Here is a 25,553-nt window from a genome sequence, read left to right on the forward strand (position 1 = left end):
TGCTTCTTACACCATTTCCCCTGGGAAACTGGGAGATTATTTTCAGAAAATATAACTATTCCAAAAGCAGCTATAACTTCCAACATTTTCAGATAGTGGAGTGTGCCATCCACCTGCAAATAGAGCCCCTTCTGCAAAAACCTATAGGCTTTAGTGTAGCTTCCCAGGAAATTTGGGGGGTGGTGAATACTTCCATAGTTGTCCTAACTCTGAAAGACGGGAAATGACTTGGCTCCATGGGGTCTTGCTGGCAGCTGCTCGTGCTGCTTCTGAAGGCAGAGCTGTAGGTAAAAATATTTTCAAGAAGAAAGCTCAGAAGCCAAATTAGCTAGAAAGCCTGTTGGTTTTTTACTTTATGTGCCTCCTGGGTGAGTGTGGGAGGTGAAAACCCAAGGGTTGTCTTCACATAGCTTGTTCCCAAAGTGAAGACTAATACTTCCCTACTGGGGTGGGTACATGTGGACTAAGGCAGCGATTGTGGGTGAGCGCATCCAGGTGTCAGGGACAGGATGGAGGATGGAAGCCAATGTCTATATTAAGACCCTACTACTATCCTAGGCACTGCAGACACAGAAACAGCACTCTTGCCCTCCTAGGCGTGTCATTTCAGTGGAGGATCAGACACTAAACCAAAACAAGGAAATATATACTGTGTAGGGTGCAGTGCAGGTAAGAAGCAGTGGGAAGGCGGGGGTGGGACGCGCCTGATGAGAGTTAAAGAATTAGGCAGTACATTTGCTGCACGATGCACAGAGAACATTAAATGTTATGAGCAGACACTGACAAGTTCATTTCCATTCTTCCCCCTTACGTTTCAATACACCGGGTCACTGGGAAAAGAACCGAAGAGCCTCAAATCTCGAGTCTCCTCGTAGTCTGGCATTTACGGTAGGCTTAGCCTCAGGCCCTCCCTCCCTGGGCCCCGCCCCCCGGCTCGTAATTGCGCCGGCGCTGGGATTAATTTGAGGCCCTGACTCCGCCCCGCGCCGCGCCGGGCTGGGGAGGCACATTGAGTGGCTGGATGGCGCTGCGAGGACCAAGGCAGACCGTGGTTCTGGGCCTGGTGCTGGGTCTGCTGCTCGGCTTGGGGCTGGGCCTGGAGGCTGCCCCGACCGGGTCCCCGGCCCAGACCCTAGGTGAGTAAGGTCTAGGCAGCCCACGTGTCCGCCCTGCCAGGAGCCTGGCTTCATCCCTGCGCTCCGCTACCGCCTCCCCATTCGCTGCGCAGCTATCTGTCCCAGACGCTTCTCCCGCTTGTGGCTGTTGACTCCATAGCCGGGCGGCTGTGCTAGCCTTCACCAATGGAGGAATCCACCATCTGCCTTTACCCTGCTTGGCCCTGCTCACACCCCGCACTTGCTCTGCTTTGTTGTGACCCTTCGTTACCTTCAAGCCCGCCTTCAGCCCAGCGTGGGCTGGAAGGGTCGCTGTAGGCTCTAGTTGTCCGACCTCTAACACTGAAGGACTAGTCACCTGGTACCTAATACCTCCCGCAGCAGCCTGCTTTCCAAAGCCTCGTGTCTGAGCCGAGGTCATGTGGCTGTTCCTTGTGCAGCCATCCCCCTGCCTCCTTCCAAATCTGCACTTACTAACTCCTTCGCCTTTAGAAAGGTCTCCCTTCTTGTGGTCCCTGGCCTATGTGATGTCCGGTGGCTGCCTCTGAGGTTCCCAGAGGCAGCTGGGAGGGTTAGAGTGGCCGGGCCCCCCTGTGTGCTCCCGACTTTCAGGTGTGAGCTTGGGTTCACTCACTTAACTCGCTCCTCCATGGGTTCCCCTCTTGTCTTGCCCCCTATCTCACCCCAAAGTCCCTTCCTTTTCTTTCTATTCCTTCTTTCTCTCTTTTCTTTTTCTTTCTTCATTATAAGGGAAAGTTTATTTAGAAAATTACAGAGGTAGTGGAAGGGAGCCAGCTGGGCTGCATAGGCTCAGCAGACAAGTTACAGAAACACAAGAGGGACCCTTGGAGCTTAAGAGAANCCTCTTGTCTTGCCCCCTATCTCACCCCAAAGTCCCTTCCTTTTCTTTTCTTTCTATTCCTTCTTTCTCTCTTTTCTTTTTCTTTCTTCATTATAAGGGAAAGTTTATTTAGAAAATTACAGAGGTAGTGGAAGGGAGCCAGCTGGGCTGCATAGGCTCAGCAGACAAGTTACAGAAACACAAGAGGGACCCTTGGAGCTTAAGAGAAAGACAGGGGAAGGTAAGGCACTTGTGGGCAAGAAGTGATGGAAGGGAAAGGTGCAGGTGTGCTCCTGAGAGGGCGAGTGCTCTAGTCTCTGCCTTTTTCGGGTTAAATCTGCCTTCCAGGAAGGCAGGACTCATGTTCACTACGTACCAAACTCTCTACACAAAAGCAGTACCCTCAGGATCCTGAGGTAAGGACTCCTAACTGCCCCATTTACAGATGAGAAAACAGGCTGGAAGAGGAGGTCACTAGTCACTAGTCAACTGTCTGGCACCTCCCAGATTTACAAGGTGGGATCAACTCTGCTGCCCACTTTACATAGAGACACACACTCCAGCAGGCCAGGGAGAGAGGTCACTGCTCATTTAGGCCAAGACTGGCTAGGCCATGGGCAGCAATCCAAGCTTCGAGGCCACCATTCCTCCATGGGCAGGGAAGGAAGCTGTCTCCAGGTTGTTTACAGCTCTTTCGGGATCCACTGAGCTCAAGGACTGTGTGATCTATACCTGCAGCTGGGCCTGGGGGTCTGCAGACCGGCCAGCTGTGGAGAGTGGGGTTTTTGGAGGCTCAGGCCCCTGCGAGTTAAAGTGAAAGGGGCAAGCAGATCAGCATCAAATCTAGTGGGACTAGGCTGGAGCCAAGCCAGGTGTTGGCCACCTGTCTTGCTGCTCCCAAGAGGAAGCCTAAAAATCACTCCCTTGCTCTGTTCCTCAAATTCCTGTCTACTGGCTCAGGTTCCAGTTCCTTCTGTGCTCCTCCAGATCAGCATGCAGCCCAGGCCTTGCTGTAGGGGGTCCTGGAAGGCTCAGATCTCATCCCAGTGTGAGCTGTGTCCATTTATTGTCAAGTACCACCCTGGACTTTAAGTCACAAGGTCATGGTCCTGGCACACTGAGTGTCCAGTCTATTCTGTATCAATTTAAGGACCATTGTTATATATAAGTGGGAAGCAGAGCCTCAGGGGTCTCTGAGAGGGGCATGAGGCCCCTCCCAGGAAATATATTGAGATCTGAAGACTGAGGAGGAAATCCCCAGGAACTGAAGGGAGAAGAGTGTCCTGGGCCAGGGAGCAGCACTGACTGTGGAACTTTGTCTGGAACAAACCCAGCCTTGGAGAAGCAGGGAGGCAGCCAGGACAGAGGAAGCCTGGTGAGGAGGAGAATGTGAGGGGAGATGAGGTTCCAGTAAGGGTTCAGAGCTGGGCTATTTCCTTCATAGCACCTTGCAGGTGCTATGGAGGAGGTAGGATTTTATTTTTATTGTAGGAGGGTTGGGGGACCAGGGAATGGCTTTGAGCAGAGGGCAGGTGAGAGTGGGTGACAAATGATGTGATTCTGAGAGGTTCCAGTGTTTGAATGGAGATAGGGATGGGGACCTGGTGAGGAGGTGGGACATTCAGAGCAAGTGGTCAGATCTGGGAAGAATTTGGGAGCTCAGTCAACAAAGCTTTGTGATGAAGCAGGTCCTTTACATAGGGCCTCAGTTTCCCCTTTGTTAAGTAGGTGGAATATAATGGGCCCTGCTGACCCTGCCCATGGGCCCTATCCTGGGCAGGTTCAGAGAAGGCCCTTCCCCAAATCTGTTTAACTATGAAGCTAGGAGAGACTTCTGGGGAGACCATGTGGCCATTTGGAGCCTGGTAGTGACTCGGATCAGTGAGATGTGGGTTCAAAGCCTGAGTCTACCAGTGGTCCTACTGCCTCTGGCCTTACTTTTCTGTAGTGTTTTCTGTGGACTGGGAATGAATGGCAATAGAACCTGCCTAGTAGGCTGCATGGTGAGACTGTGAACTCTGACTCCAAGCCCCACACTGAGTAGGTACTCAGCAAAAGGTGGCCACCAGTGTAGTTCCAGCACCCTGGGACCTTGCCGGTGACCACTGAACTTCTGGAGAGGGTCCAGACTCAGGCCTCCTAGCTCTCACTCGTTTGCATCTCATAGGTCCCAGCCCAGGTTCCTGCCCTCCCACCCACTTCCAGTGCCGCACCACAGGCTTCTGTGTGCCCCACACCTGGCATTGTGATGGTGACTGGGACTGCCCCGATGGCAGCGATGAGGAGGAGTGCAGTGAGTGACCACTTTCTGGGGTGGGACTTGCAACTGTGGGACCATGGGAGGTGGTGCTTGTGGAAGGGATGTGGCTTTTAGAGGGCACTGTGGGACAGGGTTTGAGGGTAGATGGGGCTTGTAAGGAGGGAAGTCTGGGTCTCTGGCTTCAGATGAGGAGGATTTACAGGGAGGTAGAGTTAGTGTGGTCTTGAAACAGGAGGCTTGCAAGGGAGTGGGGTGTGGAGAGTACCTGGGACTTGTTGTGGGCGCATTTGGGACCTGACTCATCCTGCATTCCAGATGGGAAGCCATGCAGCCAAGACAGTCAGTGCCTACCACCTGTGGACAGCCCCTGCTCCTGTGACAGCATTGATGGCTGCAAGAACCTCCCCAACTGCAGCAGCCAACCCTGCCGGGCAGGGGAGCTCCGCTGCCCGCTGGGTGGCACCTGCATTCCACCCACATGGTTGTGTGATGGCCACCCAGACTGTGTTGACGCCAGTGACGAGCTTGGCTGTGGTATGAGCCAAGGGACTTCGTCACAGCAGTAATGGTGGGGAGGGCTGGTTGTTAGATAAGGACATCTGACGCCTTTTGGTGTGTGACCAGGCTGGGAATGTGGACATGTGCGTCTGTTCTTGTCTGCATTCCCTCAGGGGCAGTGAGAGGTCATTTCTGGTATCTGTGCTCACCAACTTCACCCTGTCTAGGATAGAAGATGAGCCTCAAGGTCCGGACCCCTTAGGCACCTGAAAGTCTGTTCATCTGTCCCCCATCCCCTGTGCCCTAGGTGTCCCCTCCCAAGCTAATGAATGCTTGAACTTATTGCAGGAACCGAGAGCCTCCAGGAAAGCATGTCTGTGGGGACCCCAGTGACCCCAGAGAGTGTCACCTATCTCAGGAATACCACCTTTGGCAGGGACCAGGACTCAGTCCAGTCCAGAAGTCGAAGTGCCTACGGGGTTCTTGCAGCTGCTGGTATGATGAACAGGCACCCCACTCCCACTCCCTGTGGGAGGGACAGGCTGCAGGCCTCAGTCCCCATGCATTGGGGGCTTGATGGGGCTCTTCCCACGCCCTCACCCATTCCCATCTGTCTTTCTCCCACAGTGGTGCTCAGTGCAGGTCTGGTGGCCGCCACCCTGTTTGTGCTGTCCCAGCTCTGTGCTAAGGGAATCCTAAGCCCACTGAAGCTGCTGTTAGAGAGGAATACCTCACCCCTCTGAGGATGAGTTCTTGTTGTCATGTCACCGGGGCCCTGAGTGTGGCAGCTGTGAGGACGCACATGCTGCTGCTGGCACACCAGCCCTTGGACATGCGTTTTTCTGGCCACATAGCACTGCAGACCTGAGCTCCTGAAGAAGTGACCCTGGAGATTACAGGTCACCCCCCCAAATGTGGAGGGACTGGATGGAGAACATGTGCCAGCTGGAACCAGGGGGTTGTCCCTGGGCCACTCTGGGGTCAGGGTGGCCCTTGCTTGGACACTGCCGCTGCCCCACCCTCTCTGAGGGTGGTGATTAAAGTTATTTCACATAACTCTTCCTGCCTCTGGGCCTCTGTCTCCACTGGGACAGCTTGGGCTGTGGGCCACAGCCTCCTCTGCGTGCAGCACCCAGCCGTGGGGGCCCCATCGGCCACCCTGCTTCCTGGAACCCTGAGCAGAGGCAGTGGAGGGGTCTGCATTACTCACAGGCTCTCCAAAGAGAGCAGAGGTTGGCTGTTGCCTCATGGAGTTCATGGGGGCTCTCTGCCCAGTGTGACTGTCAGGAATGATGAGGGCAACAGCTCAGGGAGGACTGCCATTGAAAAGGCATGTCGAACCACTCAAGGAAGCTCTTGTGCAGTCTGCAGGCAGAGGGTGGGGGAGGAACATAGGCCAGAGCGCGCCCGTCAACATATTGGATTGTAGTTTCCACCAGAAGGAGTGGGCATAGCAGGGTGAGCGGGCATGGGTCTCTAGTGCGGACAGTTTCAGTGGGCTTGGTGTTGGCACCATCTGTTGTGTGTTAGCCTGTTGGCAGGGATACCCGCAGCTAGGAGGGCCAGAGACACTCACCTGGGTCCTGTTACTCCTGCTGCCTGTGGGCATTTCCCAACCAGAGCCAGGCTTAGGGCTGTACCAGTCTGGTGGTTCCGAGTGGGATCCCAGGAAGCACCTCAGCAGCCATCAGGGACTTCGAGGAACAAGACTTTATTACTCATGGGTCCTGGAGCTAACACGGCAGGGTCTGGACCACATGGCATGGTTAAACTTACCATGGGGTGCACACAGGGACCTGGGGATTGAGGGTGAGTCATCTAGTGTTGTCTGGGCTCCTATTGGTGAATTTTAAGCATAAGAGCAGGAATTAGGGTATGGGAAGGAAGAAGCAAGGTCACACAAGTTGTGGGTTATCTAGTCACCCAGCACTGTCTGAAAAAGGGGTTTTCATATATAGGACCAGCCTGATTCCTTACCTGGTTGTCTTGCCAGTAGCTATGCCATTAGACTGGCATTGTGTTTGTTCAAGAATAATAACCCTGGCTGGTATGGCTCAGTGGATTGAGTACTGGCCTGCGAACCAAAGGGTCGCTAGTTCTATTCCCAGTGAGGGCACATGCCGGTTGTGTGCCAGGTCCCCAGGGAGGGGCACTCGAGAGGCAACCACACATTGATGTTTCTCTCCCTCTCTTTCTCCCTCCTTCCCACTCTCTCTAAAAATAAGTAAATAAAATTAAAAGAGGAATGTCTTTTGAGATGGATGCCTCAGCAAGCAAAAAGNTGGCCTGCGAACCAAAGGGTCGCTAGTTCTATTCCCAGTGAGGGCACATGCCGGGTTGTGTGCCAGGTCCCCAGGGAGGGGCACTCGAGAGGCAACCACACATTGATGTTTCTCTCCCTCTCTTTCTCCCTCCTTCCCACTCTCTCTAAAAATAAGTAAATAAAATTAAAAGAGGAATGTCTTTTGAGATGGATGCCTCAGCAAGCAAAAAGCTTATTGTCAGGCTTACACCAAGTGTCCCTAGTTGGCATCTGGCCCCTCAGGTGATCAGGGCACAAGGATAGTGGCTCTGGATAGGTGGTTTGCACGTGAAAGGTGATTTGTTTGCTAACTCTAGGAACTAGCTAACCCCTATGGACTGTCCCTCCCTGGTTAGGGAGACCAGCTGCAAGAGCATTAAGAATACGGAAAATAAAATTAATGTACTCGTATATACCCTGACCACTGGGTGAGAAGGTGAAGCCCTGCTCTGCCCCTCCAATTCCTCCTCCTCACTGAATGAGGTGGCCAGGGCCCAAGAGTCTCCTTGTGGCGCAGTGACCTCACTGACATCCTTGGAGGTGGACTGGATATCTGTCATCAGCTGGCCCCACACAGCCCAGCACTGGGGGGCACTCAGCATCCCACGCAGGGTCTTGGGGCTCCCAGGCCTGGCTCACAGGGAGTTGGTCCTTGATACACGATGCTAGGAGGGGAAAGAGCAGGTGGGGGCCCAGGAAGGCTTCCTAGAGGTAGAGTTTGATTTTGGGATCCCACTCCCCATGGGAGAAGGCGTTTGAAGAGGGTTTGGGATTCTGGGCCTGGGGCAGTGTGCTGGGGGCTAAGTTATCTGGGACAGAGGGAGGGAGGTTTGGGAGGTGGGCTGCAGCCAGGAGGGGGACTTGACTGACAGTGGAGCAGGGGGTGCCCCACCTTCTGGGATACAAGGCCTTCTCTCTGCACCCTCTGGGTGCAGCTGCCCCCTGAGCTGGCCAAGACGTCCTGCCAAAGAGACAGAATGGTGGTGGGCTTCTAACAGCAGACAGGAAGGAGTTATCTCAGAGAGCAGGGTTTTCTTGTTTCTAGGTGTTTCGGTTTTCCTCCTTTGCTTGGGCATGGTCAGCTGCAGTGGGCCAGGGGCTCTGAGGCCAGCTGCAGGTGTCATACAGGTGTCATACCTAAGCAGAGGCCTAAGATTTGAATATTTCTGGGGTGTCATGGGTTCTCAGTCATCAGAGGAGCAAATCACTGCCTGCCCAGAAGCTCCCAACAATCATCAGTATACTGTCATAGTTCTCTGGCCTGGCTGGTGGCTAGCCCCCTTTTTAAAAATATTACTATCATTTTATTTTTTCAATGAAAACATTTTTTTTCACTTAACAGTTGACATTCAGTATTAGTTTCAGGTGTGCAGCATAGCGGTCAGACATTTATATAACTTATGAAGTGTTCCCTCCATATATCTGGTACCCATCTGATACCACACATGGTTATTGCAATATTATTGGCTATTCCCTATGCTGTACTTATATCCCTGTGATTATTTTGTAACTGCAATTTTTACTTTTTAATCTCTTTCCCTTTTTTCACCTAGTCCCAAACCCCTTTCCCATCTGGCAACCCTCAGTTTGTTCTATCTCTGAGTTTGTTTTTGTTTTATTTGTTCTGGTTTTTTTTTTTTAGATTCCACATGTAGGTGAAATCATATGGTATTTGTCTTTTTCTGCCTGACTTATTTCACTGAGCAAAATATCATCCATGTTCTCACAAATGGCAAAGCTTCATTCCTTTTTATGGCCAGGTAATACTCCATTGAGTAAACGTACCACAGCTTTTTATCCACTCGTATGTGCATGGGCACCTGGGTTACTGCCATATCTTGGCTATTGAATATAGTGCTGCAGTGAACATAGTGCTTATATCTTTTTAAATTGGTGTTTTTGTTTTCCTCAGATAAATACCCAGAAGAGGAATTGCTGAATCATAAGGCAGACCTATTTTTTATTTCTTGAGGACCTTCCACAGTGGCTGCCCCAGTCTGCATTCCCACCAACACTGCACTAGGGTTCCCTTTTCTTCACAACCTTGCCAATACTTGTTGTCTGTTGATTTATGGATGATAGCCATTCTGACAGATGTGAGGTGATATCTCATTGTGGTTTTAATTTGTGTTTTCCTGATGATTAGTGGAACATCTTTTCATATGTCTATTGGCCATCTGTATGTCTTCTTGGAGAAATACTAGTCAGGTCCTCTACCATTTATTTATTTGTTTGTTTGTTTGTTTATTGGGAGGGAGGGAGAAAGAGAGGGAGAGACACATCAACATGTGCTTGCTTCCTGCACACCCCGCACTGGAGTTGTGGCCCACAACCCAGGCATGTGCCCTAACTGGGAATTGAACTGACAACCCCTTTGTTCATAAGCCCACGCTCAATCCACTGAGCCATATCAGCCAGGGCCTGTTTTTAAATCAGATTGATTGATTTTTTGATGTTAGGCTGTATGAGTTTTTTATATATTTTAGACATTAACCCTTTATTGGATTTATCATTGGTGAATATCTTCTCATTCAGTATATTGCCTTTCGTTTTGTTGATGGTTTCCTTGCTGTGCAAAAATGTTTTAGTTTGGCGTTAGTCCCATTTGTTTATTTTTTTCTTTTGTTTTCATTGCCAGAGGAGACACGCCTACCAAAAAAAATAATTACTAAGAGCAGTGTCAGAGAGTTTACTGTCTTTTAGAAGTTTTATGATTTCAGGTCTTATATTTAAGTCTTTAATCCATTTTGAGTTTATTCTCGTATATGGTATAAGAAGATGGTCTAGTTTCAATTATTATGTATATTATCTGTCATTTTTCCAACACCACTTATTGGTGTCTTCAGTCAATTGACCACAGAGGCATGGGTGTATTTCTGGGCTCTCTATTCTATTCCATTGATCTGTGGGTCTGTTCTTATGCTGGTGTGGCTGTTGTTCTCTGGGGGCTGGGATAGCTGGACATTACCATCCAGAATGTCTCTGTCATGTCTGTGCCTTCAGGGGATGACTGGGTTGATGAGCCTTTCCGCTTCCCATGTGGCCTCTCCACAGAGCCTTTTTACGTGGGCACCTGCGTGGAATGGCCACTTTCCTTCCATTGTAACTCGAGGATCCCCTAAGGGCAGAGCTGAAGCTGTCAGACCTTTTAAAGCTCAGGCCCTCCAGGAACTGGGGCGGCATCACTCCTGATGCATTCTGTTGATTCGGTGAAGTCCCAGGTTAGCTGGGACGTGTGTGTGTGGGGGGACAGGAGGTATGAATATTGGGGGGCCCAGTGTTTGGGGCCCTCCTTGCAGACCAGCTGCCACAAAGGGGCAGACCTAGGGTTGGGGCTCCCACCCCACTGAGCTAGCTGATAAACTGTTGGCAGGTAGCTTTGTTTTCTCAGTTATAGCTTTGTCATCTCCATGCCAGTGCAGTCACAGAGTCTGCCCTTGGTGTGGACGCTGGGTGTCAGCTCTTTGTTCCCTCAAGCAGGGCTCATTCCGTCAGCCACCCATTCTGTCCTGTGCAGCAAGCCTAGTGAGTCACCTCCAGGAACCTCCAGGGAGGGTCCGGGTGTAAGAGGGAGATTTGTTTGGGGGCTCACTCAGAGGAGGATATAGACAGGGCAGGTGCAGGTGCCATAATCTGGTGAAATCCTGGTGGGTCAGAGAAGCTGGCCCGAAGGGGCTGTGGTGGGATTAGCCAGGGACTGTAGTGTTAAAGATGGGGCAGGAGCAGGGGGGAGGAGGGGGGTGGCGTGTGTGTTTGTCCTGTCCAAGTCTCACCATTCTTTCACTTTTTTTTATCAAGGAAAATTCACATAACGTAACTAACCATTTTAAAGTGTTCAGTTCACTGGCATTTAGTACATATGCAATGTGTACATCCCCACCTCCATCTAGTTCCAAGGCATCTTCATCTCCCCAAAAGGAAACCCTGTCCGCATCAGCAGTCACTGCCCTTCTCCCTCCCCCACACCACAAGCACTAATCCATATCTCGTCTCTGTGGAGTTGCCCGTTCTGGACAGTTCACAGAAGTGGAGTCACGCACTGTGTGGCCTTGTGTCTGACGTCTGTCACTGAGCTCACATTTCCAAGGTTTCCCCCCTGACTTTCCTCATTCTCCATTTTATAACCCCTTCTCCCCTTATCCAGGGAACCACTGATTGGCATCTGATACTACAGACTCATTGCATTTCTAGAATCATATAGTATATACCCTTTTTTGTCTGGTGATTTTTACCTGACACAATTATTTTAAGACATATCCATATTATTGCCTACCTTAAAAGGTAATGCATTTTCATTGCTGAACTGTAATCCCCTGTACAAGCTAGCCCACAGTCCGTTTACCCAGTTCATCTGTGATGGATATTTGGGTTTTTCCCAGTTTTTTGTTATCACAGAGCTGCTATAAACCTTTGTGTGTAAGTCTGTTTGTACACTTTTATTTCTTTTGGGTGACTTCCCAGGAGTGGAATGGTTGCCTCATATAGGCGGTATATATTTAATTTTAAAGAACTTTCAAAATGCTTTCCCAAGCAGCTGTGCTCTTGTCCTCTCCCAGCATTCCGTATGTTCTCATCCTCATATACCTGGCCATCACCTGCTGGGGTCAGACTTATGATTTTGTTTTTAATTTAAGATGGATTATTTATTTATTTACTTATTTATTTATTTTTAGGGATGGGGGAAGGGAGGGAGAAAGGGAGAGAAACATCCACGTGTTCTCCTGTGTGTGCCCCAACTGAGGAATGAACCTGCAATCTAGGCATGTGCCCTAACCGGGAATCAAACCGACGACCTTTTGGTTTGTGGAATGGAGCCCAACCAACTGAGCTACACTGCTCAGGACAGTCTTTGTAATTTTAGTTATTCTAATAAGTGTGCAATAGTGTGGGGGTGACTTCACTCGCAAGTCCCCCTGGGTGCCACAGATGAGAATGAATCATGACCAAGATATGACGTGATCTGCTTGGGGAGGAGAAGTGAGCTGTGGCCAGTTTCTCAGGGGAGACAAAGGACAGCAGTGGCCAATTCCTCTGAGGAGAAAAAGACCCTGAGCGCCCTCCTCCATAACCTTTTATTGGGTTGTAATACACAGGAATATAGGGCGGCAAGGATCAAACAGTAGATAACATTTCAAAGAGATCTGAGGGCTTAGTCTGAGTCAGTGTCTGTCAGGAAGAGAGTTGCAGAAACTTTGGGAGACATACTAATTTCCTTGGACCCTTATCATATGAATGAAAGCACTCTTAGTAGAGCAGATTTCACAGGTTTATCAGCAAGTCTTTGTGATGTCAGATTTTTCCCCAGGACATGCTCTGGCAAGGCAAGGAGCTGCACCTCTCCCCAACAGGTATTCAGGCTTAAGGGGATTAGAGCCAGGAAGGGCTTCTCCCAGAGAACACAGGGACTTGGGCTATGTCAAAGCCGGGTGTGTGTGTGTGTGTGTGTGTGTCCATTGCTCTTTGTTGCAGCCCTCTGAGTCCTTCCATGAAGGCCTCCCAAGTAATCAAGTCTGGCTTAGGTTGCCCCCTGCTGTGAGGGGTCTTACCCGTCATTGACTTCTGACCAAGCTTTGGAGGCAGGGAGAGGAACTGAGGCAGCCTTGGCTACCAGAGACAAGCTTTGTCTCCTGTGGCTCGCATTCCAGAGGTTGTCCCTTGCCCTTAGCCACCAGGGGTCGAGATACAATTCCTAAAACCAGGCAGAGTGGTCTACAACACAATAGTATTACACTGTATTTTTGTTAAATGAAATTCACGTAACAGATAATCAACTTTAAAAATGGCTGTTTAGTGGTATTTAGCACATTCATAATGTGCCACCCCCACCTATAGGAAGGAGTACAGGAATCTTTTCATGGGTTTGTTGCATTTCACAGAAGGTCACGCTGGGCCTCTGGGACTGCAGTGCACTTGTAGGTTAATTTGTGGAAGAGAACAGACATGAAGCTGTACGTGCTGGAGATGGGTGCCTTGAAGAAAGCAGAGGCTCTCTTCTGGTGATGTGGAGGTGTGAGGGGACAAACACCTGGCTAATAACCAGTCAGGTGGTGCTAAATTTGGGGGACTGAGAGCAGGTAGGAGGGAAGAGCATGCTGGGTTATGTCAAAGATGGGTCACCCTTTTTATATTAGGTAGTCAAAAGAGGCCTCGAGATAGGGAGACATTTGGGTAGAAATCTGAAGGAAGGAAGGTGGGTGAGCTGTACAGGTATGCAGGTGAAAAAACATTCTGGGAGGAGGGAACAGCAACTACTAAGGGCCTGAGGCAGTCATGTGATCTAGAACCAGAAGTCTGGAGGGAGTGGGGTGGGGGTGGCTGTGAGATCTGATGTCAGAGATGGGGGTGGACACAGGGTATGTAGGAAGCTGGGTACCTTTAGGTTTTGAACAGAGATGGCCATGCACTGTCTTAAGTTTTAAAGTGTCTTTCTGCAATAAGGAAATCCTCCCACCTTTTTGTTTTTTAAAGAAAATCCCTTTTTAAAGAAGCAATTTATTGAGCCCTGACTGGTGTGGCTCAGTTGGTTGGGCGTCCTGCAAAATGAAAGGTTGCCAGCTGGATTCTGGTCAGGGCACATGCCTGGGGAGAAAAGAAAAAAGGTGATTTATTGAATTGAAATCTTCTGCCTTAAATAAGACTTTGTTTTATGCTAACTTGGTTTCATAGCAGCAGTGCATAGGTGCAGTTTATTCTGAAACAATATGCTAGTTTGTATTCTTACAGAACTGGGAACTGGTTCATTCTTCCTCCATGGAAAAAAAATATACCTGGGCAGTCTGCTGCCACCATGCCTTGATGTCAGTGCAGGCGGTGGCTGCTGCCCACACCCCTGCGCTACCAGCGTCCTCAGGCAGCACACTGAAGTTGCCGACAACTATATCCAGCCCTTGCCAACACATCCCACTGTCCACACATCCAGTGTGAGATTCTTCCAGGTACAAGGTGGGCCCATGGCTGAGAAGTTTGACAGCCACCACTACAGGGACAGCCTGCAGGGGAAGAGGTATGTGGAGAAGGATGGGCACTGCTGCTGCCTCAAATGCTTTGACAAGTTCTGTGCCAACACCTGTGCGGATGCCGTGAGCCCTTTGGTGCTGACTACAAGCAGATGTGCTGTAGGAACTGCTATTGGCATGACACCTGCTCCCGCTGTGCTAAGTGCCTGCCCCCACTGTCCCACGAGACCTTTGTGTCTCAGTTCAGCAAGATCCTGGGCAACAAGTGTGCCATGTGGGAGGATTCCCTGGAGTGCAAAGGCTGCTTCAAGCCCATTGTGGCAGGAGATTAGACGTAGTGTAAGGGGGCCATCTGGCACAAAGACACCTTCACCTGCAGCAACTGCAGGCAAGGCACCCAGACTAGAAGCTTCTTTCCTAAAGGGGAGGACTTCCTCTGTGTAACTTGCTATGAGGCCAAATTTGTCAAGCATTGGGTGAAATGCAAGCATTGGGTGAAAGGTCAACACATTGGGAAGAATCATGTACTGGGATCTGCCCCGGCATGCTGAGTGCTTTGTGTGTGTCACCTGCTCTGAGAAGCTGTTGGTCAGGTGTCACTGCTGTAGAAGACCAGTGTTACTGTGTGGATGGCTACAAGACTTTGTGGCCATGTAGTGTGCTGGGTGCAAGAACCCCATCACTGGTTGGTAAAGGCTCCAGTGTGGTGGCCCATGAAGGACAATCCTGGCACAGTTACTGCTTCCACTGCAAAAAATGCTCTGTGCACCTGCCAAGAAGTGCTTTGTTTGCCATCAGGCGTGAGTCAATTGGCCTGACTGGCCAGAGAGATGTAAAATAAAAGGGTTCCTGTCCTGTAAAATGGGATTGAGTCTTGTGGTTCATGCCCTCACCCTCTGCCCTGCACTGTCCTTAGGGAAAGAGTGGCCTTTCACCTCTTCAAAGTTTTTCCTTCTGTCTTTTTTTTTTGATCCTCACCTGAGGATATATTTATTAATTTTAGAGAGTGTAGGAGAGAAAAGGAGAGCGAAACATTAATGTGAGAGAGAAATGTTGATCAGTTGCCTCCCAGATGTACTCCAACCAGGAATGGAACCCCTAACATTGGTGTATCGGGATGATGCTCTAACCAACTGAACTACCCAGCCACAGCCCTTCTGTCTTCTCTGCCATTTTACAGTATTACTCAGATAAGGGTACACAGCAATCATACTAGGATTTAGCAAAAAGCAACTCCACAGCAAAGTTAATTTTGTGATGGTTGCAGTTAAAAAGTGAACATTTAGATAGATTGACTTTACCGCATGTTTACCACAGAGCAGAAGAGTGCTAATCATTTACCGATAGCTGCTTAGTGATGTAAGCAAGAAGCCTAAGAGATAGAGTGCCCACTGAGATGCCCTTTGGGACTCAGCTGGGCCCCACTGTCATCACTCAACACAGAGTTGCAGCAGCTGCTCCAACTTGCTGCTCACCCTGTTCTGTGCACAGGAGAACTTACCAGAATGCATGGTCTAACTTCCTTCATCAAAACCTCCCTTCTGTTCTTTGGCACTTTCAATCAACTAATAAAAATTTCTAGAAAATTAACATTTGAATTTAGTTGTGTTTTCTGAACCTCCCTACTTTCAAGCACAAAACACACAGGTGACTTGGAAAGTACAGGCAGATCTGAGAGAACGAGACTGTTTCAGATGAATATTGTCACTGGGAATATTTCTGGAAGCTTAACAAAACTAACCCAGCTGTCATTTCTTTTTTTAGTTACCAATATTTTGTTTTAATCAGTAGCTTGTGAGTGGAGACTTGCATGGCAATATTTTAGACCCCTCACAGGTTCCTCCAGTTCTGACATCATCCCACAGAAGTAACCATAGAATTCTGGAGGGGTAGCTGACCAGGCACAAGGGCTATGACTAGCATGGATATGGCCAGTTGAAGCCCTTATAACAAACATTGTAGTTCAGGAGTGTCCAACCTTTTGGCATCTCTGGGCCACACTGGAAGAACAGTTTCTTGGGCTACACATTAAATATAAAAACACTAACAAATGCTAATGAGTGAAAAAGGTTTGTGCATAATTTTTGTGATATCCACCACCACAGATAAGCAATAAAATCCTCACATAATAACCCTAATTATGCAGCAGCCTTTTTGATAATCTTTTAAAATTGTTGAGCCGGTCCCAAGTTTGTGATCACTAACATAGAAAATGTACATATCTAAGTAATAAAATGTCATTGATTTAAAAAGTTTTTTAAAATTATAAACATAAAAGAAAAGAAAGCAACATCAAACTAGTGGGTTGTTTGACATTGTGTTTGAGAAAATAGAACATCAGTATTTGGTTTGATAGAAGTAGTTGCAGTTCTCAGTTCTCAAGGTGCTCGCTCATCAGATATTTTGGTTCTAATTTTACTGTTAACGTGTTTTATTCTTGAAAATAAAATGCAGCTGCTGCCCAATAGTGATGACATGAATAAGGCATGATTGTGAAGCAAGGGGTATTTATCCCTGGGAAGATAGGACCTATAAAGTCCAGTAAAGAGGAATGATCAAAATTTTCTTTAAGTTGAATGTCAGATTGCAGCTCTATGCATTCCATTTGAAAGTTAGCAGGTAACATATTTATGCTGACTAAAAATGGAGTTACAAATGTAGCAAAATACTGATTATTTTCCTGGAAATCTTGAAATCTCTTTTCAAATTCTTGTATCAAATCAAAAGGCAAGGCTGCATAATTTTCACTGTGTTTAGCCAATGTGTCCAAATGAATAGAATTGTTTGCCTTCACTTGAGCTTGCCATAGTTTCCGTTTCATTTGGAATGCTGTTTTGGTTTGAAACATGGTATTGATAAGTTGGTTTTCACCTTGAAGATGCGTGTTTAACTCATTTAAATGAGCATTTAAATCCACTAAAATGCTAAATCTATGAGCCAGTTTTCATCATCAATTCTAGCACAAATTTGTTTTTTGATACCATAAGTGGCTTGATAACATGCCTCAAGTCATAGAATCTCTTCAACATTTAGCTTTGACTTAGCCATCTTACTTCTGAAAAATAAATGATGTTGCCATAGTTAGCATCAATACTTTTTAAAAAATTTTATTTAACTCTTGTTCAAGTACAGTTTTCTTTCTTGTATTCCCAGCCCTGCCCCCCCCCACCCCCCAGTGCTCCCCACAGCATCAATACTTTTAAGGAATTCCTGGAACTGGCAATGATTCAATCCCCTGGCTCTTATGAAATTCACAGTCTTGATGATGATTTGCATGATGTTATCCATTTTTAAAGATTTTGTGCATAATTTTTCTTGGTGTACTATGCAGTGATACTTCATCAAACATGAGTTTTGAGTGGTAATTGCACCGTCTTCTATTACTTTTACAAGTCTCTCTCTTTTCTCTACCATTGTTGGGCACTGTCATCAGTAACTGTACCAGGTATGCTGACAATGAATACAGAAAATTGCTTCAACATATTTTTTACTGCTTCATATAAATTTCTTGATTCAGTTGTGTCTTTTAATGGCACTAGAGAAGCCATTTCTTTGGTGACATTATATTCATCATCAATACTTCTAATAAAATGGCAAGTTGAGCCATATCTGTAGTATTAGTGCTATCAACCATCACCAAAGCATAAAATTTAAAATCAGCAGCTTTACTCTCCAAACTTCTTTTGATAGATTTTCCAGTTTCTTAAATTCACCTGGCTGTAGTCTTGTGAGACAAACTGATTTTAGATATATCCCCCTTCCTCTCAGAGCAAATGGTATCTGCCACACTTTCTATACATTGCTTCATAAACTCACCACCAGTAAATGGTTTGGGTTTTTTTTGCTATTAAATATGCTACCACATTACTAGCTTTTATAGTGGAATCCACCTGAGTTGTAACTTTTTGAAAAAAATTTTTGTTGAGAAGACAGACTTTTTTTCAGTTCTGCTATTTTGTCTTTATGACACAATCCTTCATACACAGTGAATTTGGTAGCATGTTTTTGCATATAATGTCTTTCAAATCATGGTCTTTGAAAACTTGAACAAATTCCATACAAATTAAGCAGACTGTTTTACTATTTGCCTTGACAAAAAAGTGCTTATCTGTCCACTTTTCATTCAACAGTCTTCCTTCATCCATAATTTTTCTTTTGTGGAGTTCTTTTTTTCTTTTGAGATACTGTAGAAACCATGCTGGAATAAAAAAAAACAATAATAGAGACTTCTGGTCAAGATGGAGGAGTAGGTGGAAATACTGTGCTTCCTCGCACAACCAAAATTAAGGACAACAAAGATTCAGAAACAAAAACACAACCAGAACAGACAGAAAATTGAACTGTACAGAAGTCCAGCCACCATTCATCCAGACTGGTAAGAGGGGTGGAGTTGGCTGTTGGTAGAGAGGGGTTGAGACAGGAAAATGCAGTGGCTGGCAGACCCTGGGCACAGGGAAGAAATAAGCAGACCCAGTGAGGCGCACAAGGCCACTGGCCAACCACAGTCACACATTCATGCATAAATAAACCAGGCAGAAAGGGGCAGTGAGACAGACCGCACAATCCAGGGCCCCAGCAATGGGAAATAAAGCCTAAAAGCACTGATGGAAAACACTTGTTGGGGTGGAGGTGCGGGAGAGACTCCCAGCCTCACAGGAGAGTTTGTTGGAGAGACCCACAGGGTCCTAGAACATACACAAGCCCACCCACCCAGGAACCAGCACCAGAAGGGCACAATTTGCTTGTGGGAAGCTGTGGAAGGGACTGAAATATGAGCAGAGCAAGCACCACTGTTCCCTCTCTGACCCTGCCCCCACATACAGCATCACAACCCAGCCACTGGGTTGCCCTGCCCTGGTGAGCACCTAAGGCTCCCTCATATGTAACAGGAGTGACCAAACCAAAAAAAAAAAATGTGGCTCAAATGGAAAAACAAATCAAAGTCCCAGAGCCAATACTTTTAAGTGACCAAGAGATAGACAGCCTACTATATGTGCAGTTCAAAATACTGGTAATCAGGATGCTCATAGAACTGGTTGATTTTGGTCGCAAAATAGATGAAAAAATTAAGGCTACACTAAGTGAAATGAAGGAAAATGCACAGAGAACCAATAGTGATGGAAAAAAAAAACTGGGACTCAAAGCAATGGAGTGGACCAGAAGGAAGAAAGAAACAACTAAACAGAAAAGAATGAAGAAACAAGAATTCAAAAAAATGAGGAGAGGCTCAGGAACCTCCAGGACATCTTTAAACGATCCAACATCCAAATTATAGGGGTACCAGAAAGGGAAAAGAAACAGCCACGAGTGGAAAACTTATTTGAACAAATAATAAAGGAGAACTTCCCCAATCTGGCAAAGGAAATAGACTTCCAGGAAGTCCAGGAAGCTCAGAGAGTCCCAAAGAAGTTGGACCCAAGAAGGAACACACCAAGGCACATCATAATTACATTAGCCAAGATGAAAATGAAGGAGAGAATTCTAGAAACAACAAGAGATAAGGGGACAGTCACCTACAGAGGAGTTCCCATCAGAGTGTCAGCTGACTTCTCAAAAGAGGTCTTACAGGCAAGAAGGGGTTGGAAAGGATTATTCCAAGTCATGAAATCCAAAGACCTACATCCAAGATTGCTCTATCTAGCAAAGCTTTCATTTAGAATGGAAGGGCAGATAAAGTGCTTCTCAGATAAGGTCAAGTTCAAGGAGTTCATCATCACGAAGCCCTTATTATATGAAATGTTTTTTAAAATATTTTATTTATTTATCTTTAGAGGGGAAGGAGAGAGGAAGAGAAACATCGATGTATGGTTGCCTTTCGTGCATCCCCTGCTTGGAGTTGGCCTGCAGGGAACTGGCCTGCAACCCAGACATGTGCCCTGACTGGGAATCGAATATATGAAATGTTAAAGGGACTTATCTAAGAAAAAGAAGATAAAAAATAGGAATAGTGAAAGGACAGCAAACTCCCAGTTATTAACAGCCACACCTAAAACAAAAGCAAACTAAGCTGACAGCTAGATCAGGAGTGGAGCCAAAGAAATGGAGATCACATGGAGGGTTAGCAACAGGGGAGTGGGAGGAGGAGAAGGGGGGAGAAGGTACAGGAAATAAGTAGCATAGACAGGAGAGGGCAAGAGTAGTGTGGGAAATGTAAAAGCTAAAGAACTTACGACACATGGACATGAACTAAAGGGGGAATGTGGGTGGGAGGGGGTGTGCAAGGTGGAGGGAAATGACGGGGGGAAATGGGACAACTGTAATGGCATAATCAAAATATATTATAAAACAATAATAGGTAAGGAACTTTATTTACTTTTATTATGAAAATTAATTGACAGGAAAATAGCAAGGTTTGGGCCCTTCCACATCCCTCTTGGCTGCTGATGCAGGGCAAGGCAGACCACTGATGATAAGGCATAGTGGGTGGTATGTGAGGCACCACTGAGGTAAGGAAATACCTTTAATAATCAAGTAAGATTACTTACTTGACTTCTAAATAACATTAAATGCCTAACATTGCAAATATTGGCAGGTTGAAATATTGATAATCTCTGCCTTGCTAAGTCATCACTAGCACATGTAACGTCTGATGGTGTCAGTTCTGCTGCCTGCACTTGGATGATAACACACTGGAAGCCACACACTACTGTAAAACTGAAGCCACACGTGTACACATACCACAAGCATACATACTTTTATTTTGCGTGGCATTGTGACACGTAATCATAAAAAAATACTCATAATGTTTCAAGTAAATTTATGATTTTGTGTTGGGATGTATTTACAGCCATCCTGGGCTGCATGTGGCCTGCAGGCTGTGGGTTGGACACCCCCGTTATAGTTGTCTGCTCTTTGTCCCTATGTTGAAGAGGCCTGCTGGCACCCCTTCTCTTGTGGTTGCTAGGGCTGGTTCTCAAGAGCTTAGCTGCATTTGGGGGAGTGGGGTGGTTATCATCCCCACAAACACATGTCCAGGTAGTACTTACTGAGAGGCAAGATCACCTACTTACTGATTTCTAGCCCCTTTCTTATCTACCCCTTTCTTGGTAGAATGAGACAATCTCAAAGTGAGCGTGTAATGACAATACATATTAACAGTATCATGGCCAGGGTTAGAGAAGCCAATGCCCCATTTCTACGTTTTGTCATTAGCTAGTGTTATCTGACGTTTCAGTGTATCCTTACAGAAATAAAGCAGCAATACATTTTTAAAAATTGGAAAAAAAGGGACTTTCTTATATTTTCTTCTACTATTTTGCCACAGTAGGGAATTTCCACTTTTATGCAGTTCTTTGGGTTATAAAAGATTCTTTTTTAAAAAAAGATTTTATTTATTTATCTTTAGAGGGTAAGGGAAGGAGAGAGGGAGAGAAATATCAATGTATGGTTGCCTCTTGTGTGTCCCCTGTTGGTAACTGGCCTGCAACCCAGGCATGTGCCCTGACTGGGAATCAAACCTCGATACTCTGGTTCGCAGGCCCGCACTCAATCCACTGAGCTATACCAGCCAGGGCTAAAAGTTTCTTTATTTCTTCAAAATATATTTGTTTCGCCCAGGCTGGTATGGCTTAGTGGGTTGGTAGTTGTCCCACAAACTAAAAAGTCTCTGCTTTGATTTGCTGCAGGCCAGGTCTCCAGTTGGGGGCATGCGAGAGGTAACCGATTCATGTTTCTCTTGCACATTGATGTTTCTCTCCCTCTCTTTCTTCCCCCCTTCCCCGCTTTCTAAAAATAAAGAAATAAAATCTTAAAAAATATACATTTGTTGCACACAAATGTTCAGGGCAGCACAACCGTAATGGCCAGAGGGTAGAACGAACCTGAAGGTTCCTCAATGGGATGAGTGAATACACAAAATATGGTCCATCCATACACTAAAATATTAATCAGCTGTGAAAAGGTGAAATGATCTGACACCTGCTGCAATATGGGTGAGACTTGAAAACATTATGCTAAGTGAAAGAAGCAAAGGTCAGTACTATATGATTTCATGTGTACAAAATGTCCAGAATGTACATTTATAGAGAGAAAGATTAGTGATTGCTTAGGTCCTGGGGAAGTGGCAGGATACAAGGTAATAGCTAAAGAAAGGGTATGGGTGGGTTTCTCTCTGTGGTGATGGAAACGCTTTAACATCAATCACGGTGACTGTTGAACTTATCTGTGAATATACTAAAAATCATTGACTCGTACATTTTAAGTGGTTGACTATGGCATGTGTACTATTCTGGGCTGAATCTGTCTGTAAAGTTGAATTCTTATTCCTGTCTTCATTTCTTTACACGTGTGAGAAATGTGCTAGTATTTTCCAAAGTTCCTTCCTGCATGGTGAGTACTCTGCTTGCAGACTGCCAGGGTTCTTAGTGGCTGCGCCTGCTGTGGGTGTATGAGCCCCTCTCAGGTCTAACTGCATAAAATACACACATGCTATTGCAGTGAAAACAAGTGCCTATGTCAGCAGCAAGCCCATCAGCACACAGACATAAATTGCCCTGATTTTCCGAGGTTGACTCTTTGCTTTTCTGGACAAATCATCCTTGGTCGTGACAGAATCCTTGCATGCTGCAAGATTTGGGACTTTTGCTTCCACGGAAATTTTTGCAAATTGGCCTGCATTTTCCTATCTAGCTCTATGTTCATTAACAGGTTTTGTTTTCATTGAGATGAAATTTACGTAATGAAATGAACCATTTGAAAGGGAACAGTTCAGTGCCATTTAGTATATTCACAGTGCTATGCAACTACCACTGCATTCTCATTCCAAAACATTTCCTCACCCCTAAAGGAAACCCCCGGACTCATTAAGCATTGTTCTCATTACCTGCCTCCTCCACCTCCTCCAGCCCTGGTGACCCTTAACCAGCTTCCTGTCGGTGGATTTTCCTGTTCTGGACATTTCCTATAAACAGAATCCTACACTGTGTGGCCTTGTGTGTCTGGCTTCTTTCCAGGCTCATCTATGTTGTAGCCCTGTCTGGTTTTGGTTTGTAGATTATATACTATCTATCCTCTTCAAAGAGTTGTATGTTCTCCCCCTCTCATTCCCCTTTTCCTTTTTTTTCTATTCTTGGACTCAGCCTGAATAAGATGGGAATTATCTGCCACTTGAGATGCTGGTAAAACTTGATTGTTAAATCCTCTAGGTTTTGTCCTTTAAGGATTGGTCTATTTCCCCATTCTTTCTGTCTCATTAAAAAGATTTTTACTCAACAATGTTTTTGTTATCTATTCATGTTGATAATATGACTGTCACTCATAGTATATGTAGTATTAAAACATGTACATTTTATTAGTACATTTCCATATTACTGGCTTTTTGGCTAATTTGGCTACCCTCTCTTCCCACTAAGTCACACTAATGCATCCTCAGGCTGTGCTGGTATGTGGGGTCAGCATGTTTCTTTCCTTTTTTTTTCTTAGTGTCTAGTATCTTCCAAAACGACTTGTATCCATGCCCCCAGGAAAATACCATTTTCCCCACAATCTCATTAACTTTTGATATTATCAAACTTAAATTTTGTTCCCAACCTCATGGTTAGAATATAAGTTTTGCAACTATATCAGTGGACATTTTCTTGACTACTAAAGAAGCTTTCTTTTTAAAATGTTAAATAGATTTTATTTCCTATAGCAATTTTAGGTTCACAGCAAATTTGGTAGAACATACAAAGAGTTCCGGTTGTTTCCCCAGCCCCAACAATGTGCACAGCCTCCCAGCAATTGATGAACCTACATAGACACATCAGTCACCCAGAGTCCATAGATTTCACTGGCTCACTCTCGTTGGACATCCTGTGAGTTTGCACAAATGTAACATTGATAGGGGAAGTCAAGAGTCAAAAATTTTTAGTTTTAGCTATAGTTGATAGGCTTAAGTGATTAATACATGTGGAAAACTTACTCCAGGAACTGGAATTCATGACCACCTGACTCCTGGAGGTCAACAAAGCAATTCAACCTTTGTGCTCCAAGGGTGTCTGTTAGGGATGGAGATGGTATGTGAGCCATTGTGTTCTGGGGAGGGAATACAGATAGAGAATTGTTGATTGACAGATAAAGGATTACTAGGAAAATCATAGCAGGACTGCAACTCTTATCTGATGTTGGGGAGCTTTGTCCAGCAGAGCTCTCACTGCCACCTCAGATGAGAATAAGCCTACCAAGACATCCGACCTGCTTGGGGAGAAAGGCTGATGGATCTCAGAGGAGAAAGGTCTTGAGCCTCTCTCTCAATGGGCTTTTATTGAGTTTAGCTTGCATAGGGATGCATATCAAGAAATGAGGTATGGTTTACAGATAATATTTCTGGGATCACAGGGGTCCTTTTGAGTTAAGGTCTGGTAGACAGGGTGACACCAATTGGCTGTAAAACCTTGGGAAACAAACTTATTTTGTGCTTAGACCCTTAATATTTAAATTGAGGACATTCTTAGCAAAGCAGGTTTCACAGGATTTAATGCATTCTTTCTCAGGCCTGACTGGCCCCTGCTGTCAATTCTGTCACAGGGCTGCACCTCCCTTCGCCTTTGTTTCAGGCCTGAATCAAGCAGGGAAGCAAGGCAGCCAAGAGATTAGGAGACTTTTTACAGATGTAATGAGGACTCGGGCTATGATGAAGCCAAAGAATGAGGGTCTTTTGTCACTTCTCCACAATCCCCTTAGTCCTTCCCTGATGGCCCCTTTATGACTGTGTCTATCTTAGGTTGTTCCTTCCTTAAGGAATCTTACCCATCATTGACTATCCAGCCATCCTCCAGGGACCAAGCAGGGTCAAGTAAAGGGGGCACAGGTTGTGCCTGTCTCTGGGAAGATAAGTTTTATCTCCTTAGTGGCTTATGGTCCCAAGGTCCCCTAGCCCTGGGGCCTTTTCGCCTGTAGGCAGGGTTACAGCTTCTGAAACCAGGCAGGACAGTTCCCGACAATATGATTAACCTTTTCTCTCCCCCAAACTCCTTACTTACCCTTTAATTCTCCCTATAAAAAACATCAGCTTGAGATGAGATGTCCAGGTGTTTTTTAAAATATTTTATTGGTTATGCTATTACAGTTGTCTCATTCTCCCCTTTTCTCCCCTCTGCCCTGCACCCCACCTCCCACCCACATCCCCTCCCCCCCCCCGCCCTTAGTTCATGTCCATGGGTCTTGCATGTAAGTTCTTTGGCTTCTCCATTTCCTATACTATTCTTAACCTCATTCTCTGTTTTGTGCCTACCACTGATGCTTCTTATTCCTTGTGCCTTTCCCCCCATTCTCTCCATTTCCCCCGCCCAGCTGATAACCTTCCAGGTAATTTCAATTTCTGTGATTCTCTTCCTATTCTAGTTGTTAGCTTAGGTGTTTTTTTTTTGAGGTTCAGTTGATATTTGTGAGTTTGTTGTCATTTTACTGTTCATATTTATGATCATCTTCTTTTCCTTAAGTAAGTCCCTTTAATATTTCACATAATAAGGGCTTAGTGATGATGAATTCCTTTAACTTGACCTTATCTGGGAAGCACTTTACCTGCCCTTTCATTCTAAAGGATAACTTTGCTGGACAGAGTAATCTTGGATGTAGGTCCTTGCCTTTCATGACTTGGAAT

At 46.2% G+C, this 25,553-nt stretch overlaps 1 protein-coding gene and 1 pseudogene across 1 annotated transcript; both read left to right on the forward strand.

The window, feature by feature from the left end:
• Nucleotides 1-932: 932 nt before the first annotated feature.
• On the forward strand, nt 933-5,773 carry CD320 (CD320 molecule). The gene is made up of 5 exons (XM_037056592.1): nt 933-1,136; nt 4,124-4,249; nt 4,532-4,750; nt 5,063-5,209; nt 5,342-5,773. The coding sequence occupies exons 1-5, from the start codon at nt 1,022-1,024 to the stop codon at nt 5,455-5,457; spliced, it is 723 nt and encodes a 240-aa protein (XP_036912487.1). The 5' UTR covers nt 933-1,021; the 3' UTR covers nt 5,458-5,773.
• Nucleotides 5,774-13,756: 7,983 nt separating this feature from the next.
• Nucleotides 13,757-14,930, forward strand: LOC118994037 (four and a half LIM domains protein 1-like; annotated as a pseudogene).
• The last annotated feature ends 10,623 nt before the right edge of the window (nt 14,931-25,553 follow it).

The sequence above is a fragment of the Sturnira hondurensis genome, unplaced genomic scaffold (assembly GCF_014824575.4).
Source record: "Sturnira hondurensis isolate 20B ecotype Veracruz unplaced genomic scaffold, ASM1482457v3 Scaffold0009087, whole genome shotgun sequence".
In the NCBI taxonomy this organism is placed as follows: domain Eukaryota; kingdom Metazoa; phylum Chordata; class Mammalia; order Chiroptera; family Phyllostomidae; genus Sturnira; species Sturnira hondurensis.

What these genes read in the sequence shown, in the direction of transcription:
- CD320 (XM_037056592.1), top strand. Translation starts at nt 1,022, where the DNA reads ATGGCGCTGCGAGGACCAAGGCAGACCGTGGTTCTGGGCCTGGTGCTG. An exon ending in CAGCGATGAGGAGGAGTGCA is followed by an intron (nt 4,250 to 4,531) that starts GTGAGTGACCAC and finishes CCTGCATTCCAG; the next exon opens with ATGGGAAGCCATGCAGCCAA. An exon ending in CAGTGACGAGCTTGGCTGTG is followed by an intron (nt 4,751 to 5,062) that starts GTATGAGCCAAG and finishes AACTTATTGCAG; the next exon opens with GAACCGAGAGCCTCCAGGAA.